The sequence below is a fragment of the Oreochromis niloticus genome, linkage group LG15 (genome assembly GCF_001858045.2).
Source record: "Oreochromis niloticus isolate F11D_XX linkage group LG15, O_niloticus_UMD_NMBU, whole genome shotgun sequence".
NCBI lineage: Eukaryota > Metazoa > Chordata > Actinopteri > Cichliformes > Cichlidae > Oreochromis > Oreochromis niloticus.
Window position 1 is genome coordinate 25,320,266 of NC_031980.2, and position 18,166 is coordinate 25,338,431.

Sequence of the window (18,166 nt, forward strand, 5' to 3'; positions counted from 1 at the left end):
ATTTCTCTAGTTAATTTCATTAAATGAATTAAATGTTGTATTATATTTATTACTTTAAAATGAACTTTTTTACTTACGTTTTAGTTTTAAAGTTTCGATGACAGCACTCCACCTCCAGTCTAAAGGATTACCATCATTAAAATTTATTGGATTATTGATTATTAGCTATCGTGCGTTTGTTTTCGACAGTATTGATTAATAATCAAATGTACCCTTAAAGTCCCTTGCTTTTACTGTGAAAGCCCTCGGGCCTCCTTCCGCCCTCCTTCCTCGGCTCTCGGTAGCTTCACTCGGCCGCTCTCGGGCTTCCTGGTTCGGCGGAGTGGGGGCGTTTGTTCTGCCCGTTTCCTCTGCCCGTTTCCAAACACAACAAAGACTCGAGTGGGGTGAGATTTAGTGAGGTCGGTCCAGAGATGAGCTTTAAAGCTGACGTTTGTTTCTGAGCTGCGGTCGGAGTTTAGTCTGATGCTAGAACGCTGAAGCGAGCGGCGGAAGGTCTTCATTTAGTCCGTCCCGACGGTTCAACATGCGGCTGATTTTCGCCTTTTTAGCCGCTTTCACCGCTTTAACGGAGGCCGCCGTCCCCCCGGACAAGACGGAGCAGGACTTCAGTGAGTGTTTAAAACTGAATTTAATCGTAAATGTGTCCTTTGTGAGGACCGCCGGTCCGCTGGAAAAGTTCATGTTTGAGGCAGAAGGTATGGAGGACCGCTCATGCCAAACAAAAGTTTAATTCGCATAAAAATCACAGGTATTTAAATAAATGGCTGAGTCCAGGAGCATTCAACTTGATCATGATAGGAGTTTATTGAATTAAAATAAAGTCAAATGAGATTAAAAGTTAACATTTTGACCAGAGAGATATAACTATAGTTGAAAAAAAAAATCACAATACACTAACGTGGAACAACTGTGGGTTTAGAATTTATCTTAAAAATAAAAAAGTCATAAATAAGAAGAGAAGTGTAGGGAGTGAATTTTGACTTTTAGGAAAGAAAAAGCAAAACCTAAGAATAATACTGTGCCATAACGATGTTGGCATGACATCACATGTCACTGGTTTGTAATCATGATGTCATCATTTGACAGGAAATGAGGCGATGAAAAGTGATGAGTCCTGAAGTTTAATATTTTAACTTCTTTTATTGTTACAAACTTTTTCTTTTCATAAAAGGAAAAAGTGGATGAAAAACATACATTTATGTTAAATATAAAGTCAGCAGCATTTTATTTGTGTTAATTATTAACTTATGTGTTGATTTTGGTCACGTTTTTGAGGCACGTGTTGGCGTGTGGTGGAGGAGCTGAGGTATTTCACAGGATTTTCAATGCTAACGGGCAGGTTTGCGTTCTCTCTGTAGTGTCTCTCAGAGCGATGCTGGATGACTTTGATGTGCTGCCTCTCTCCAGCCTGCAGACGCACTCCGTCCGCCGCCGTGACGTCCAGTCTCAGACGCACATGGAGAAGCTGGTCAGCTTCAGCGCCCTGCAAAGGTAAGATAGCGGCATCCGTCCGTGCAGCTCGGTGCCATTTTAAAATCTTTGATTTGTGAAATCTGAACATCTCCTCCTCGTGTCTACAGGCATTTCAGACTCTACCTGAGGACCAACGACGAGCTCTTCACCAGCGACTTCAGAGCCGTGGTCATCAGCGAGGATGGCCAAGAGCGGACCTACCCGGTCAACAGGCACAACTACTTCACCGGACACGTCATCGGTAAACTGTTTAAGCAGAGCCTTTGTGGAGGTCTTTGGGGGTAGAATTCTACTAATTGGTTTCTTGTAAAGCTTGCAGAGTAATTTAAAAAAATCCCCAGATGTCCTTGAGAAGGTTCGCGAGGCCTTGTCAGGCTTCTTGTAGATGTTGTCAGGCTGCTACTTCAAACACACGTGTAGAATGCGTGTGGTGACCTTTGACAGGATTAATATGGAGTAACGGCTCCTTTAATGTGTTTTTGTGTTGTAGGGGAGGAGAACTCCCGTGTTCAGGCGCACATCGAAGATGACGAGTTCTCCGCTCACATCCTGACTGATGAGGCCGAGTACAATGTTGAGGTAAACACCTGAGACTTGGAGTAAGCGCCTGCTGAGTGATCGGTCCCTAAACCTTCCTCTGCTCTCTTCAGCCTCTTTGGAGGTTCACGTCGGCGCCCTCTGACGGTCGCCTCATAATCTATCGCTCGGAAGACATCCGCAACATCAGCCGCCTGCAGCAGCCTTCGGTCTGCGGCTACGTGACCTCTGACCCCAGTGACCTGCTCCCTGACAGCGTGAGAGCAGCTGTGGTGGAGGAAAAGGAGGAAGAAGGTGAGAAGCGAGGTCCTCGCCTGAACTTGGCACTGTGACTGCTTCCTGTTTGAGGGTAAAGCTCACACTGACCCAAAGCGACCACGCCCAGGTGACACAGGAACTGCGTTAACCACAGAGACAGCGAGAACTTCCTGTCACTGCGCAGCACAAACGTGAAAGTCCAGTGAAACACCTTCATCTGAACTGAGTACAGAGCGAGCGACACAAACAGGAAGTCAGTCAGAAAAAAGACTTTTAATGTGAAAAAAATAACAAAGTAAAAGCTGTTTAAACAAAAGAAACAAAAGAGAGCTTGCCATCCCAACAGGTGAAATCTTATTCCTGAAAAGTTTGAGCTTTAAATGGGGAAAAAAACCAAATCTGAAAAAGTGCTCTTAAGGTGGGGGAAAAAAACGATTTAAAAAAATCAGGTTTGGGTCAGAGAACAGAGATATTACAGTGAAAACATATATTTTCATATTTGACACACTCAAACGCTCATAAATAATAACAAATAAAAAAGAGCTTTCAGTGTCAAATGTATAAATAACATTGTCTGACGTGTTTCGGTGGTTTCTTGTTTAGAGTCGGCGTTCAGAGTGAAGCGTCACGTGCACGACCACAAGAAGAACACGTGTCCTCTGCTGCTGGTGGCCGACCATCGCTTTTACAAACACATGGGCCGTGAGGAGGAGAGCACAACCCTCAACTACCTGGTCGGTACCACCTGTACATCCATCACCCCCGCCATCCACTGACACTTAACCCCACCCCCTCCCAACTGTGTTTCAGATTGAGCTGATCGACCGTGTCGACGACATCTACAGAAACACGTCGTGGGGCGAGGGGTTCAGCGGGTACGGCGTCCAGATCCAGCAGGTGAGCATGCTCTGTTCCGCTTCCTGTTTGTGTTGTCCCACTGTGATTTTTAACGTGAAGCTGCGTTCCTGCCATCAGATCATCATCGAGAAGGATCCGACTCCTGTGGATCCCGGAAAAACTCACTTCAACATGAAGGGAAGTCCAGTGGAGGGCAGAGACGTTTGGGATGTGAAGAAGCTGCTAGAGGTAACCACAGGAAGCTGATGCTGCCACGGCACCGAGTAACTGTGTCCATATTCAGAGTCAGAGAAACAGGTTTAAGTTTTAGGTCTGTGAACACAGTTTTTTTTTGTGAAAATGGCTTTTAATTTGAAAGGAAACAGTTTAGTGTGAGTAGAGCAGGCTGTGATGTGGAGTGTGTCGGATGCATTGGATCGGTCAGCTCTCTGAGGTCTCTGCTCGCCGTCTTCTCGCAGCATTTCAGCGTGGACATCGCGGGGAAAGCCTCCAACGTCTGTCTCGCTCATCTCTTCACCTATCAGGACTTCGACGAGGGCACTCTGGGGCTCGCCTACGTCGCCCCGTCTAAAGCCGACATCGCTGGAGGCCTCTGCTCCAAAGGTGAGTCTCGTGGCTCCACCCCCAGAGACCCTGGTGGATGGAGGTGGATTAGTGACTCACGTTGTGGTCTCCTCCTTCCACAGCTAGTCCTTCGACCTTGAATGAGCAGGGAATGATCTACCTGAATACCGGCCTCACCAGCACCAAGAACTATGGCAAGACCATCCTGACCAAGGTGGGAATTAACCGGGCATTCTGATTGGTTAATGCCTGCTTCTTTAGAATTGTTTGAGTCTGTGTGTGTGAGACACAGGAATTGTTCGTCATCGTCTCCACAGGAAGCAGACCTGGTGACAACCCATGAACTTGGCCATAACTTCGGCGCAGAGCACGACCCGGATAAACCGGAGTGCGCCCCCCGAGAGGACCAGGGTGGGAAGTACGTCATGTATCCCATCGCCGTGAGCGGAGACCACGTCAACAACAAGGTGCAAAATGCTGAATCCAGGATTTCCAGCAGTCTTTAAACTCACTGTTTCACCTGCCTGTTTATCAGCACCTCTTTACACATTGATTATATGAGTCGAAGCAACAGTGAACCTCTGCAGAATTACAGTCTGTGTTTTTGCCTCTCTCCAGATGTTCTCTGACTGCAGTAAGCGCTCCATCGTGAAGCGTCTCAGGTTGAAGGCGCCGTCCTGCTTTAAAGAGAGGAACATCAATGTGTGCGGGAACTCCCGGGTGGAGGAGGGCGAGGAGTGCGACCCAGGACTGCTGCACATCAACTCAGACCTCTGCTGCACGCGCAACTGCAGGCTGAAGGCCGAAGCTCAGTGCAGGTCAGAGATACACCTGACAGGTGAGGTGATTCTCCTGCGGCAGTGCTCTCGGCTCACCCCTGCTGTCTGTGTTCAGTGACAGGAACAGCGCCTGCTGCAGGGAGTGCAGGTTCGAGGCCAAAGGGGTGGTCTGTCAGGAGCCCATCGATGCCACATGTAAAGGACACTCGTACTGCACAGGTGAGCTCCGGTTACCACACAACACTTTCAGTTTACAGCGTCAGATGACTAAAGATATTATTATTATTATTATTGTTGTTATTATTATTATTGTCATTGTTGTTATTATTTCTGCTGTAAAGTTGAACATTTTAACATGGTAGCCTGCTGGAGGCTCTAGTGGACAATAGAGGAACTGCAGGGTCTAGGATCAGTTGTTTTAATGAATCTAAATCCTTTCCAAACCTTTCGCAATCCTCAGTTTAGTAATAAGTAGTTGTCTTATTTTAGTCATCACAATGAAAACTTCTTCTAATCATCTTAATAAAATAAATGTTTTTTAACCAATAGGAGACGAAGCAGAGAGTGAGGTTGGATAAACGGCTGCAGGTGGAAACGCTGATAGTGTAGTATAAAGTGTTGTGTGTTTGTGTTGACAGGAAACAGCAGCGAGTGTCCTCCTCCAGAAAATGCTCCAGATAAGACAGCGTGTTTGGACAGTGGCGAGTGTTTGAATGGAGAGTGCATCCCCTTCTGTCAGGCCGTCCTGAAGCTACAGCCCTGCGCCTGTAACGGTACAACGCTCTCACTTTGCAAACAGTTTAAACTTAGGTTTATACCCCTGAGTTTTCTCTGTAGTGAGTGTACTCTGATAGCAGAAAGGCTGTTTACCTCAGCTGTCAATGCCGCGTGTGAAGCATCCGCCTTTATTTACTCTGAACGAGGCTGTAAACTTTGTGAAAGGAGTCAGATACAATTCAATGAGTCAATGATGTGTATTTTTATCCAGTCACAGGGATACTGATGTGTTCTTGAGGAAATGTTGAACTTTTCTGCGCTGCTGTTTTTGCCTATGTTAGCCTCTGTTAGCTACTCTTTGTGAAACTGTCTCTCATACAATGTGAGAATGTAATCAAACTGTTTATTAGAGAGAGGATGACTTTTTAGCCTAACGTTATCTGGTATAATGTTAGCTGATAATGAGCTGTTGTTTTTCAGTTAGCTCATTGTCACGTGTCTAACCTACTGACAATAAGCACCAATATCAGGAATAAATGAGCACATTTATACTGACTTCAGTTTAGAAGATGAGGAGGAAGAGGATGCGGTTTTATTAAGATGGCATTGACCCCTTTTGCAACAATAAAACATAGCTATGATGCTTCATATCATGAGTCTGAGAGTGCAGGTATGAATTTAAATGTCCCTTCATGGCACGGGACTTGTCTTTCACCTTTGGTGTACTACTTATGTGGTCAGTATTTAGCTACATACATAAAAAGCCATCAGGCAGAATGGTGACGTCCCTCTTAGCCACTGAATTTTTATTACATCAATTCTGAATTTATGAGACTGCATCAGTTTGTTGCAAGATGTTATCACACATTGACCAGTGTACATTTACAAGTACAATATCCTTTTTTTATTACAAAATAAACTTTAAAAAAAACAAAAAAACAGCAGACTGCAGAGAATCACAGCTGCAGTTACTCGTGTGATGCTTCGTCTCTCAAACTCTGCGTTTTGTTTTTCTCCTGGAGGGTGTTTCAGTCTGTTTCATGTTGCAGCTAAAGCCGTTGTTTCTGTCTTTGTTCCTCTCAGAAACCAATGCTTCCTGTAAAGTCTGCTGTCGGAGCAATGGCGGCGTCTGCACCCCCTATCAGAGCATATCAGGACATTTCCTGTTTCTCAGGAAGGGCAAACCCTGCACCGTGGGTTTCTGCGATGGAGCGGTGAGACCATCGCTAATTATTCAGAGCTTTTACGCTAAAGGTGACAGGAAGTGATGACCGTTTCCTGTGTCTGCAGGGAAAATGCATGAAGCAGGTGCAGGACGTGGTGGAGCGTCTGTGGGACTTCATCGATAAGCTGGACATCAACACGTTCGGGAAGTTTCTGGCTGATAACATCGTGGGCTCAGTGGTGGCGTTCTCACTGCTGTTCTGGGTTCCTTTCAGCATCCTGGTGCACTGTGTGGTGAGTGGCGCCTCTGATCGCGTCTGTGGAGGGCTGGAGGGTTTGGGGGGCCTTTGAAGTCTGAATTTTGTCGCTCTTCTTCGGTTTCAGGACCGGAAACTCGATAGGCAGTACGAGCAGACCACCAAGTCACTCCTGTTCCCCAGTGTGAGCACAAATATCTGAGTAAAGAAGGGTTTCAAACCTCGTACATGCTCTCACACGCGTCTTTCTGTTTTCCCAGAATGCTGAGCTCCTGAGCAGCCTGGATTCGGCGTCCGTTCGGATCTTCAAATCTCCGACGTTCTCTTCCGGCCCCCTTCGCTTTCATCCCAGTGGCCCCGAGCAAACTGGTGCTGACCCGGCCCACAGCCCACCTCCTCTGGACAGCCCCCGCATGGCCACCATCCACGAGGACCCCAGCTCGGACTCCCACCTGGACGAGGCGTCCCTTGACGAGGCGTTCGTACGTCCGGCAGGGGCGACGCGGCGCTCCTTCGAGGACCTGACAGAGAAGACGAGCCGCAGTGAGAAGGCGAAGGTGTTCAAACTGCAGAGGCAGCATCAGATCGACAGCAAGGAGACACAGTGCTGAGGCGGCAAACGCCTCCACCTTCATAGAATAGAATAGCTCTTTGCCATTGTACATGTACAACGAAATCCCGGCTCCACCTTTAGCTGCAGCCTCGTCAGGATCCGTTGCAGAGTGTCAGACAAATGCCTCAACAGCTGGCGCTCAGACCAGGCGTGTACAAAATGGATGTAGCCCCGAAAATGTGTTTTAGATACTGAACCCCCCCCAGATAAAACTACATACAACAGAAAGTAAACTCAAAAAGTAAACCAAAGAAATTTTCAGATGATGTGGTTAAATTCAGCTTTGATTTATATCGTTATTCACTGTCAGTGGACAAAACGTCTTACAGTGTATACTTATTACAGTATTAAAAACACCGTAGTGCCTTAAACCTGCAGCAGTGACCAGCAGGGGGCGCCTCTTCAGTGTCTAAAAGAGACTCCTGCTCCCCTGACCGTTGACCTCAGTAAACGACCTCCTGACCCAGTCATGTCTCGATTTCACTTGGTATTTAATAATAAATAATGGTGTCATTAGGGGCAGGGCTTCAGTACAGGCATCGCAGCTTTTGTATCTGTTCATTTTCTTTCCCAATGTTTCACACTTTAAAGTCTGTCCAGAATCACGCCAGTTCTGTGTTCCTCTAAAACAGGGGTGCCCAATCCCAGTCCTCGAGAGCTACAATCCTGCAGCTTTTAGATGCATCCCTACTCCAACACAGCTGAATCAAATGGTTTGATTACCTCTTCAGCGTGCCATCAAGTTTGGCAAAGGCCTGATAACAAGCCATTCATTTGATTCAGGTGTGTCGGAACAAGGATGCATCTAAAAGCTGCAGGACGGTAGCTCTCGAGGACTGGGATTGGCCACCCCTGCTCTAAAACAACCCGTCCTGTTCAGCGAAGAAACTCGGCAGCTCCGGGAATCAAACCTGTCAGTGTTCGTGCCTTGCTCAACGTGCTGAGCCTCTGTAAATATATGAACGTAAAATATTTTATCCTCCTGCAAAGCCCTTTGGACTGTTTGTGTTTGGAGTCTCATTTTAATCATTTAAATTAAGCTGATGTATATGTTTGTTTGTTTTTTAAAGCACTTCATGCATCACAGATTCAGGATTGGAAAAATTAGAGTTTATGGTTTTCTGAATATTTTTTTCTAATTTTTTCTACTGTTTTATAAGACAAAGTTTAATGCTCACCTTTAAGAGTTTTACAAAGTCTACAAGACTTTTAGAAAAAACCTGGGAAAAAATGTGGAAATAAAACAAACAAAAGAAAAACATTTAAAATTAGAGCTGGGCGATATAAGATTTTTTCATATCACGATATGTTTTTTTCATTTCAGGCGATAACGATATATATCACGATATAAGCCAAATAACTATATTTGTAAGATTTAAATGTGCCGTTGCTCACAAGTAAAATGTGAAATAATTAGCAGCTTGTTTTAATTAAAATATTTATTTCCCATAATAAGTTCAACAGGGTAGATGTACTTAAGGAACATGAGACTTCAGTTTCAGATAAATAAAGGCAAATATTGCAAACTACACAAAAGGCAGCCGCTAAAGCGTTTAAGTTTCAAAATAGAACAAACAAAACAGACCACTAAATTGTCAATTCCACTTAGAAACAAAATATTAATTCTAAAAATAAATCTTAGGTCGTTTTACAGAAGAACAGACAAAATTGACTAACTTTTGTCAATATCAAATAAACTGAGAACTAAAAGGAAATTCTCAATCTCTCCTTGTTGTATAGCTTAGCTTTTCAAACAGTTTTAACAGTTACTTTAGTCTGACAAAAGCCGAATGACGAATTAGTGCTTTCAGTCAGAGATTGAGCATGCACCGGTTTATTGTATTTCCAGACTTGCTTTCGGCACAATTTACAGTGCGCGCTACTCTGTTTTTTGTCAGACTTGAAATAGCCGAAATACCTTCACACTACGGAACTTCTGTGGCCCTTCCGTTCGACAAGCTCTCCGGTATTGGAACCATCATCTGTTTTTTCTTCGGTAACCTTCGCTCACGCTCTCGGTTGATTTTTCTCTAGTCGGCAAACTCCTTTCCTTCATTACCCGGGCAGCACGGCTGCAAAAACAAATACACGTGCGCCATGGCGCTAGTGCTGTACGTAACAAGTCATGTGACGTGACGCTGCGGCTGTGATTGGTTCGGCTCTGCGCTACTTAATTTGGATTGGCTGTTCTTTTTTTTTTTTTTTTTAAGAGGACAAGAGAGAGGAGGCCTATCACAATAGTTTAATTTTTCTATCGAGAAAAAGTTATTTCTCAATACATATCGTTATCGTTTTATCGCCCAGCTCTATTTAAAATGAATATTTTTCAAATTTTCTAAAGAAAAGCAAGACTTTTAATTGCATAAAAACAAACCAGGTTTAAACACCAAAGCTGAACTGCCCGTAAATCAATTTTTAAAGCGACAATCAGTCAGCAGTGACCTCCTCTTCTTCTCTGGTATCCCGATGCAATAGAGCCAGTGTTTTTAATGTCATGTGCTCTTCTATGCAGACGATGCTCTGCTGTATCTACATGTTGTTTACTGTCACATCACTGTGGTGGTGTCGGATTTAATATTATAATATATATATATATAATATCATTTCATGTTCGAAAATTCTGCTTTTGGATTAAAAAATAAAGACATTTCTGAGACTCTGTGCTGTTTGTGTGTTGAAGATGAGAATACTGCACTAATTAGCAGGTATCTGTGCCTGTGTAATAGCTGATCACCCAACACTCCACCCTCTTGTTCAAGTGTGGTCTACAAATGTCCATCTGTTACATACAGTCAATGTCTGAGGCTGTGAAGCTACAGCTAACAGATCTGCAGACCACCATTGGAGATCATGTTTTATGTATCCAGAATAAGCCAGCGTGAGTGAAATAAATGTAAACCTTTTTAAAGGCTTTCATGATCTAAAGGAAACAGACTGAGAAACTCAACCGAAGTTTATTTTACACATAAAAAAAGAAACATTCATTTTTATAGGAAATCAGTACAAAAACATCCCCTGTGACATCACTGCAGCCTGTCAGAAAGCAGGGCTTAGGGCGTCATAGAGCCGGTGGACAGCAATTTCGATCATCTCCCTCAGAGTCTCGTCCTCTGCGCATGACACAGACTGCAGAGTAACACACAGAGATCAGATAAAGGGTATTACATCATTTGCTAGAGAAACAAACAAAATACTTGCATAAATGAACATGTGTGAAACTATTAATTTCACACATAACCAGGAAGCAACCGTAACTTAAAGTCAGTAGCACTGACTGTGACTGTATAGAAATCTATGAGAAAATAAGCTTGAGTAAGTCTGAGTTCAGTTTAGCCCTTTACTTACCTTACAAGTGCTCTTTAAATGTTACCATGTGCGTTAGAGAGAAAATTCAAGTGGTTTTGGAAATAAAAGACGACGAGCTTTACAGGGATATTCTTTGTATCACAGTATCATGAAGCATTCACCCAGTACTGCTGTGTGAACACAGACAGGAAAATCATGTGTGTGCTACACATCCCCCCAATTCCTCACACATTTTGGACTCCAGAGAAAATAAAAAATTCAGTTGCACTGAAATTTCTTCCTGTTCAGCAGCTGACTCATGGAAACTGCACAGCTGCCTGCTGGGAGGTCAGAGTCACTGCAATCACACAGACTGCTGAAGGTTTACAAATGATCAGCATCGAAATTAGCACTAAGCCAGTTTGTCAATGTCTTGCAATCGGTCTGAGCGCAACTAACTCGTCTTTACAACTGGGGACTCCAGTGGTTGCTAACTGGGTGTGTTTCTATATGAAAGCAAGGTTAGCGAGGATCTGTGTGGAAGAATCTGTTTCAGATCTCTGAATGTACGAAGTTAAAGTGAATTTCTGTTTTCAGATTGACGCAGGCTTTTGATGTTCCCCGATTTATCAGTTAATCTGTGTCATCATGAACAGAGAGCATGCAACTGTCAACTCAATCCAACAACTTTTATCCCGTCATGATGTAATAAAGTCACTTTGAAGACAGTGAATGACTGATCAGAGCTGATCTCAGTCGCATGAAGGTCAGGTAATTTCCCCATGTGACTGCAGCCTGACAGAACTTCAGCCAATGACGTCTCGGTGGCTCCGTCTCTTATTTACATGCTTTGAGGTTTAAATTTAACATTAAACAGGAAGTACGCACACTTTCAGGTTTTTCATGTACAGATCGGATCATAACCCATCCTGTAACAGGAAGTCTGAGAATTTAAAACAAAATGATCCTTAACACCAAATTTATGTCACATGACCTTAATGCAGCCCCCTGTGGTGAAGGTCAGAGTTTTATGTTCTGTCAGGAGGTCTGACTCCGCCCACTCCTCATACTCACTCTGGTCTCTGGGTCGACGGATGCCGTGACGCCGTCCACGGTCACGCTGAGGTTTTTACCATCTTTGAAATTCACGCAGTCATCCCCAAACATGTCGCTGCAACACAACACAGGTTAGTCTCCCACCTGGGGACTTTTATTTTGAAAATTTTGAAAATGCAGAGTTAGAAATGAAATTCTTTCTTGGGTCTGTCAGTGTGTGTGTCTGTGTGTGGCAGCGACTCACTGCAGCATGAGTGCAAGCCTTTCCACAAACACGTCCATGTCGAAGCTTTCCTTCTTCCCCTCCACAACTGAAACACAAACACACAGCTGTTACAGATTCTGCACTGTCCCCAAACGTTGCGCTTCAAGCTGCCGTGCTGCGTTCACTGACACTTCTGGGCGTTGGGGTTGGACTGGACCTCGAGGATGACGGTGGTGACGGCGTCAGCGTACATGTCGTTGAGCGGATTGGCGATCCACTGAGGAGGAAACAAATCGAGAAGAAACACTTACTTCAATGATGGCGAAAAGAAACAGACATTAGTGAAATAATCGGAAAACTTCTGGATCTGTAATACTTAAAAAAAAACAAAAAAACAAATTTACGACAAAGAAACAAAACATCTGAAATTAAATAACTTCAACAGCTGCTTAAGTATGAAGTAAAATTAATTTTCCTCCAATCAGTGAGTTCCTGTTTGAAATAATTCTGAACATTTTGTTTCAGACAGAGCACTGAAGCTGCATTCATGAACAACAAAGGTTGTAGGAAATCACAGCACCTCTGCTCATGTGGGCTCTATTGTATGTGTGTGTGTCTGACCTCTAGCAGCACCATGCTGGCTTCATGAACCATCGTGATGCTCTTAAAGATCCTCACGGTGATTTTCTCGGTTCCCTCCACCTGCTCCACATCGCCTGAAACACAAAGAGCAGCTCATGAACGCTCTGTGGACCGTGTTGAATTTAACTTCAGTTCACTTTTATTTATATAGTTCCAAATCACAACAACAGTTGCCTCAAGGTGCTTTGTATTATAAAGACCCTACAGTAATCTGTCTCCATCGTTCTCTGTAAACGTCCTGATGGAGGTGAAACACCTTCAGAAACTGCATGAACATTTTTAAACCCACGTATCATCAAGTCTGACATGCAGAAAAACTCACGACCAAAGATCCTGTCAAATATTTCTAAGTTCATTTCTAGTTCAGCTTCAAGGTAATGGGAGGAGCCAAGACCTTACGTTTTACTCTGGATGACCTGAGTCAGGTGAGTCCAGGTGAGGTTTGCTGCTTTCTTACCTGAGAGGTTTCTCAGCTGGCTGACCAGCAGTGAGATGGGTCCGGTGTACGGGATGGCCTGCGTCTGAGTCACCATTCCCATCGACAGGTCAGTGTAGTCTGCACAGAGAACAGAAAGGTCAGGAAACAACCAGGGAACCCGAACACAACAGGCGATGTGTGTTCAGGGACCAGCATCAGGCTGGAATATTTAGTGCAGGTAAACTGAGTTACTGACTGGAGAGGTCAGAGGGCGCCAGGATGTGATAGTTGAAGTTTCGTTTGACGAGGATCCCGGAGACCCGCTGACCCTGAATGCACTTCTTGTCGGCAAGGGAGCCCATCACCTGCAGCAGAGCATGCTAGGAGTTAAGGTGGCAGAAGGTGAAATGAGACACGCTTAAAGCTGCGGATGGTTTTCAGGAGGACCTTGGCTAGTTTCTCTCCTCTGAAGTTGAGTGTGACGGCCTCGGTGTTCCTTGGGTTGTGCACCTCGATGTGGACCTCGTCGTTGTCCTCATACTCGCGGATCAACGCCGCCTTCAGACGCGCCATCTCGTTCTGCTCGCCGTGGACGAGAATCTGCAGACCCAGGATCAGCACACATTAAACTAACCTCACCTGTTCCCGACATCAGCGCTGTGCACCGTTTCAGTCAACAGAGCAACAAAAAAAAACTCCAGGTCCAGGACTGAAGTTGCATCCGAAGGTCCACAGCGCACAGACATCTTACTGTCATTAAATGATCTTTGCTCTGCTGAGCGATTGGACGGAGTCAAGTTTAACAATTATACAGCTGCTACATTTTTTGCACTTTTGAAACTCTGTCGTCTGTTTGCTCAGAAGCTGAGAGTGAGTGAAGAAATCTGATTACCACATGAGGAGGTTTGAGGGCTCTGATGAACTCGCTGGTCTGCTGGTAGTCTGTGTGAGCTGAGAAGGAGATGTAGTCCACCGACATCTTCAGAGGAAGCTTCTGACCCGACATGGTGGTGATCTCATCGGGCTCTGTCATGATGTGCTGAGAAACGCAGACAAACCGTTAGACCTCAAAGGTATCAGGAGAGAAACTCGGCTCTTTGAAGGCTTTAAATGATGATGTCATTTTTGCTCTGGCCTGATGGGGGCACTGTTGCCTTACTATTAAATAAACCCTGGCACAGACAGTTTAAATCGGAGCAGATCTGCAGGTCTGGGCTTCCTGCCGCTGCCCCAAAAGGAAATCAGACTCCCAGGAAACATTTTCCACTCAGAAATGTGAAAATGTTGGAAAAGCCTCACAGGCTCACTCGGGTTTGTCCTTCAGGGCATTTTCCCGACTCCAAAGTTAAAACAGTCCGAGCTGACCTCACCTTGGCGAGCGTCCCCTCCACGCAGTATCCGGCGATTATGACACCGTTCCTGCGGTCGGTGCACCAGCTCTCAAACAGCTCTCTGGACAGGCCGCTCTGCATCATACCAGGAGACGCCATCACCACGCTGGGACCGATATCATCAAAGTGGTCCATGCTCTGAAACACACACACGTAAAAATACTGCATGTATAATGACATGAGCCGACCGACAACCCACGGACCGCATTCACTGACCTTGAGGTTGCTGATGTGCTTGAAGACGAAGGGGTTGTTGATGTTGATGGCCTTGCGGATCTTGTCGTTCATGGCGTTGATGTAGGTCTGGTACACAGCCATGCACTTCCTGGCCAGAGAAGAGGCGTAGTAGATGGGGATGTCGTGGAGCTCCGGGTGGTTCTGCCAGTACTCGTCTGGGTCAAAGACACAATCAGATCAGAGGTCAGTAAGGTCGGAGCTGGGCTCATGGGCAGAGGAGACCGAGAGGAGACCTCACCGAGGATGAGGAGCAGCTCCTGAGCCCGGCCAAGGGCGAAGACGGGGATCAGGCAGCGGCCCTCCCTGTTCACGATGTCGTGGACGGTGTTGCAGAAACGAGCCTCCCTCTCCTCACGCTTCTCGTGGATGTGAGTGCCGTAGGTCGACTCCTGAACGCAGAGCAGGAAATGTTACTGAGCATGCTTGGCTCGCTGATTCATCGCAGTCGCATCAAGATTAGCAGTCACATGACACGATAACAGCAGGTGTTTGCAGCTCCAGGTTTCACCTTTAAGGTGGGATCTCCACACACAGAATCATGTGGAAATGTCAGATCTTAGAGACATTTAAGGCGGTTACACCTCATTCATGGTTTTATTCCGTTTCCTGTCATGTTTCTGTGGTCGATGTTTCTAACGATGACCTCAGAACGGTAATCTGATCCCTTTGAAGTTCAGGCTGCTCTAAAATATCATGTTTTTTTCTATTCTTGGATCTGGAGGATGTCACTGAGACGCTCCACCCATATGTGGTTCTGTGAAGCAGCCAATCAAAAGAAATTAGGCTTAAACTAGGATTAGCTAAAAGAGGACGAACCAGCCCAGAATTAGATAAAGGAGGATTATTATGAAGGATGGATGATGTAAAGCTGCCATAAACTTTGAACAACTGATTTCAGAATCACTCACTGTGATTAGGATGTCCGGCTTCACGCTCGGGATCTCTGCTGCCATCAGGTGTCTGTCCTCCTGACGGGAGAAATCACCTGTGTACAACAGCTACACACACACACACACACACACACACACACACACACACACACACGCAATTAGCAGCTGTCGTCGTGCTGTCCTCAGTAAATTCACTCATTCACAAAAACAAAGTGCCTGTGTGAGGCGTTCCCTCCGGAGAGACAATAGTTTTGGAACACACCAGCACATTTTCTCTGCTGTTTAACGCAGAGAAACCCGACTGCGACGCGTCAAAGCCTCACCCCGCTGATCGTGCATCTAAGACAGCCTCGCCCTCATCGTGTTCACATGAAGTCACAGGAACTTATTTCACCTTTATTTTCAGTTCTTGCAGTGTCTTTGTTTCTTAACAAGCTGCAGTGATTCAAAAAAGGTCCAAGAATCTAAACTGTAGTTTTTAAACTGCAACTTAATGTCCATAAAAACTCTGAGTGTGTACATGTAGCAACATGCCCACAGAGGTGCAAACACTTAGAGGAGGCTGGACCAACATCTGAAGAACTCACCTTGACGCCGGCGATCTCGATCATGAACATGGCGGCTCCGAGGACATGGCCGGCGTGGTAACACCAGAACTTGATGCCGGCCACCTCCTTCACCTCATGGAAGTTGATGGTCTCGATCTTCTCCATGCTGTCCTCCAGGTCGGTCTCCGTGTACAGCATGTCGTCGGCTGAGATGTTACTGCAAACACGATTCAGCCGATCAAACGTCAAAGATTCTAAACAATTCATCATCACCAGTTCAGACAGCAAACAGCACTTACCTCTGCTTCACAACTTCTACAGCAGCTTTACATTACCCCAGTTTAAAATAATTCTCCTTTGAATGTCCTGTTATTTTAATTTAAAGCTGCTTATCACTGACCTGACACTGACCTTTGTTTGTGTGCAGGTAACATTCGCAGCATTCGCTCATACTCGTATTAAACCGTTAAAAACATTCTCAGAGACACCACGTCCATCTGGTGAGTCTCACCTGACTTTGACGTAGTCGGACAGCAACCAGCGGTAGATGGCTTTGGTGGCGTGTGTCATGAACGTGCGACCTTTAAAGCTGGTCTTTTGCAGGAACCAGGGCAGAGCGCCGCAGTGGTCCAGGTGGAAGCTGAAGGAGGGAGGAAGAGTCAGCACAAACATCCACAGTACATCAGCATCATCATGCTGCAGGGAGTCATGTGACCTCTCCGAGGCTATGAACTCACTGGCTGATGAGCAGCAGGTCGATCTCAGCCGGGTCGATCAGGTCAATGTAGGGCAGAGCGTCCATCCCCTCCAGACCAGGATGGATCCCACAGTCCAGCTGACACACACACAAAGAGACACACAGACACACAGATGTTTACACACACTGAAGCTTCACGTTCACAGCCGGAAGGTTCATATTCACTATCTCACCATGATCTTTCTGCCTTTGAACTCCAGGATGATGCAGGACCGTCCCACCTCCTGACCGGCCCCCCTGCACACAGACACACACTGAAACCACACCTCACCCCAACATCCAGCTCAAACTCACTTTAAACCAAACTCCATTCAAAAATCTGTCAAATTTTTATTTGTAAAAGAGCAAAAACCTAAAAGAATCTGAGTCACATGACTACACTCATAAGATTAAATATGCACTGACAGACGAATTATATTTAAATATCAGCTGTATCAAAGCTGGCAGGAAGATCTTTTCAGATTAAAAGTGTTGTTATATGAGTCCCGAATCAAAGCGCTTCACTGGAAACGTCCGCGCAACTCTTTAAGTTGTGTGTTTGACGCGTTTTATAGTTTATGAACCCTGAATGAGTGATTTTCTGAATGTAGTTCTGTGAGGAAGGGGAGCCCGCACACAGAAACGAACTGAAGTTGCCGTAAACTCACAGCGGGCGGATCAGCAGCTGGTCGCTCTCCTCCGCCGGAACCGTCGCTTCGGGTTTACGTTTAGCCGCCATGTTATTTACTTCAACACACAGAAAAACAAAAAAACAAACTCCGTCATCACTCCGTTAGTTAGCCACCTGCTATCAACGGCGGCTCCACAAGTTTTACGAATATGTAACTTCCGGTCCCCGGTGAAATCTCTCCGTGTAGTAACATTGGTCCTAACGTTTTGTTCCGCGGTGAATCCCGGAGGAGAAATGTGCTTGAAAACAATCTAACAATTTTTTTAAAATCAGATTAATATTTATCAAATAAATAAATAGTATTTATCAGTAAATATTCAAATTAATTATTAACTAAATATATACTACTAATAATTACAAACAAACATTATTTCGTTTTTGTATCTTTGCTCTTTAAGTCTATGTACTTTTAATTTAAGAGATTTTAAAACTTTAAACAAATTAATCCTATAAATTTGCTTTAATTACATTTAAAATCATATACATGACTATTTTTTCGTGTGTATTATATTTGAGTATTTGAAAATTTTGTACTCAAGGTATTAAAAAACAATAATAAATAAATAAAAACACATGGTTTACATAAAAACATGGCTGTAATTCCTCCTCTGACCATAGTGTGGTGTGGCTAAGATGGTCGATGTAATTAGTGATGTCCCGTTAGTACACAGGTATGTCTGCCTGATTATCTGTAATTCCAGCTGAGCTGAAAGTCCAAATTGATGATTTTCCAAGTATGTAGAAAATGAAAAGGCTCCACTCACATAAAACTGAACATGTCATTCTTTTAGGTAACACTCATAGAGTAAAATGAAATATTTTAAGTGATCACAGCCTTGAGTTT

At 44.8% G+C, this 18,166-nt stretch overlaps 2 protein-coding genes across 3 annotated transcripts; one reads left to right on the forward strand and one right to left on the reverse strand.

Annotated features, from left to right (window-relative positions):
* Positions 1-258: 258 nt before the first annotated feature.
* On the forward strand, positions 259-7,689 carry adam17b (ADAM metallopeptidase domain 17b). 2 transcript variants are annotated; one of them, XM_019346114.2, is made up of 18 exons: positions 259-611; positions 1,411-1,494; positions 1,584-1,717; positions 1,967-2,055; positions 2,127-2,307; positions 2,875-3,005; positions 3,082-3,168; positions 3,247-3,357; positions 3,588-3,732; positions 3,816-3,907; positions 4,011-4,160; positions 4,312-4,511; positions 4,588-4,691; positions 5,111-5,245; positions 6,273-6,403; positions 6,480-6,647; positions 6,738-6,794; positions 6,871-7,689. In XM_019346114.2, exons 2-18 carry the CDS (start codon positions 1,460-1,462, stop codon positions 7,219-7,221), a joined length of 2,301 nt encoding a protein of 766 aa, XP_019201659.1. In that variant the 5' UTR covers positions 259-611; positions 1,411-1,459; the 3' UTR covers positions 7,222-7,689. The 2 variants fall into 2 exon arrangements, with proteins under 2 accessions (XP_019201659.1, XP_005452533.1); XM_005452476.4 differs by having other exon boundaries at positions 260-611; positions 1,362-1,494.
* Positions 7,690-10,158: 2,469 nt separating this feature from the next.
* Positions 10,159-17,505, reverse strand: cpsf3 (cleavage and polyadenylation specific factor 3). Its single transcript, XM_013272287.3, has 18 exons — positions 17,300-17,505; positions 16,826-16,889; positions 16,633-16,730; positions 16,407-16,535; positions 15,935-16,112; positions 15,366-15,455; positions 14,696-14,846; positions 14,437-14,612; positions 14,200-14,358; positions 13,722-13,868; positions 13,277-13,429; positions 13,086-13,194; positions 12,869-12,967; positions 12,391-12,485; positions 11,959-12,046; positions 11,809-11,875; positions 11,583-11,679; positions 10,159-10,349 (listed from the first exon to the last, which is right to left on the reverse strand). Exons 1-18 carry the CDS (start codon positions 17,368-17,370, stop codon positions 10,260-10,262), a joined length of 2,061 nt encoding a protein of 686 aa, XP_013127741.1. The 5' UTR covers positions 17,371-17,505; the 3' UTR covers positions 10,159-10,259.
* Positions 17,506-18,166: the final 661 nt, after the last annotated feature.

Excerpts from the sequence above, each read along its gene's own strand:
- cpsf3 (XM_013272287.3), bottom strand. The coding sequence starts at position 17,370 with ATGGCGGCTAAACGTAAACCCGAAGCGACGGTTCCGGCGGAGGAGAGC. Across the intron at positions 16,113-16,406 it reads TCCGACTACGTCAAAGTCAG|TAACATCTCAGCCGACGACA; the intron begins GTGAGACTCACC and ends TCGTGTTTGCAG. Across the intron at positions 13,869-14,199 it reads TGGAGGGGACGCTCGCCAAG|CACATCATGACAGAGCCCGA; the intron begins GTGAGGTCAGCT and ends TGCGTTTCTCAG.
- adam17b (XM_005452476.4), top strand. The coding sequence starts at position 527 with ATGCGGCTGATTTTCGCCTTTTTAGCCGCTTTCACCGCTTTAACGGAG. Across the intron at positions 4,161-4,311 it reads GAGACCACGTCAACAACAAG|ATGTTCTCTGACTGCAGTAA; the intron begins GTGCAAAATGCT and ends GCCTCTCTCCAG. Across the intron at positions 4,512-4,587 it reads AAGGCCGAAGCTCAGTGCAG|TGACAGGAACAGCGCCTGCT; the intron begins GTCAGAGATACA and ends GTCTGTGTTCAG.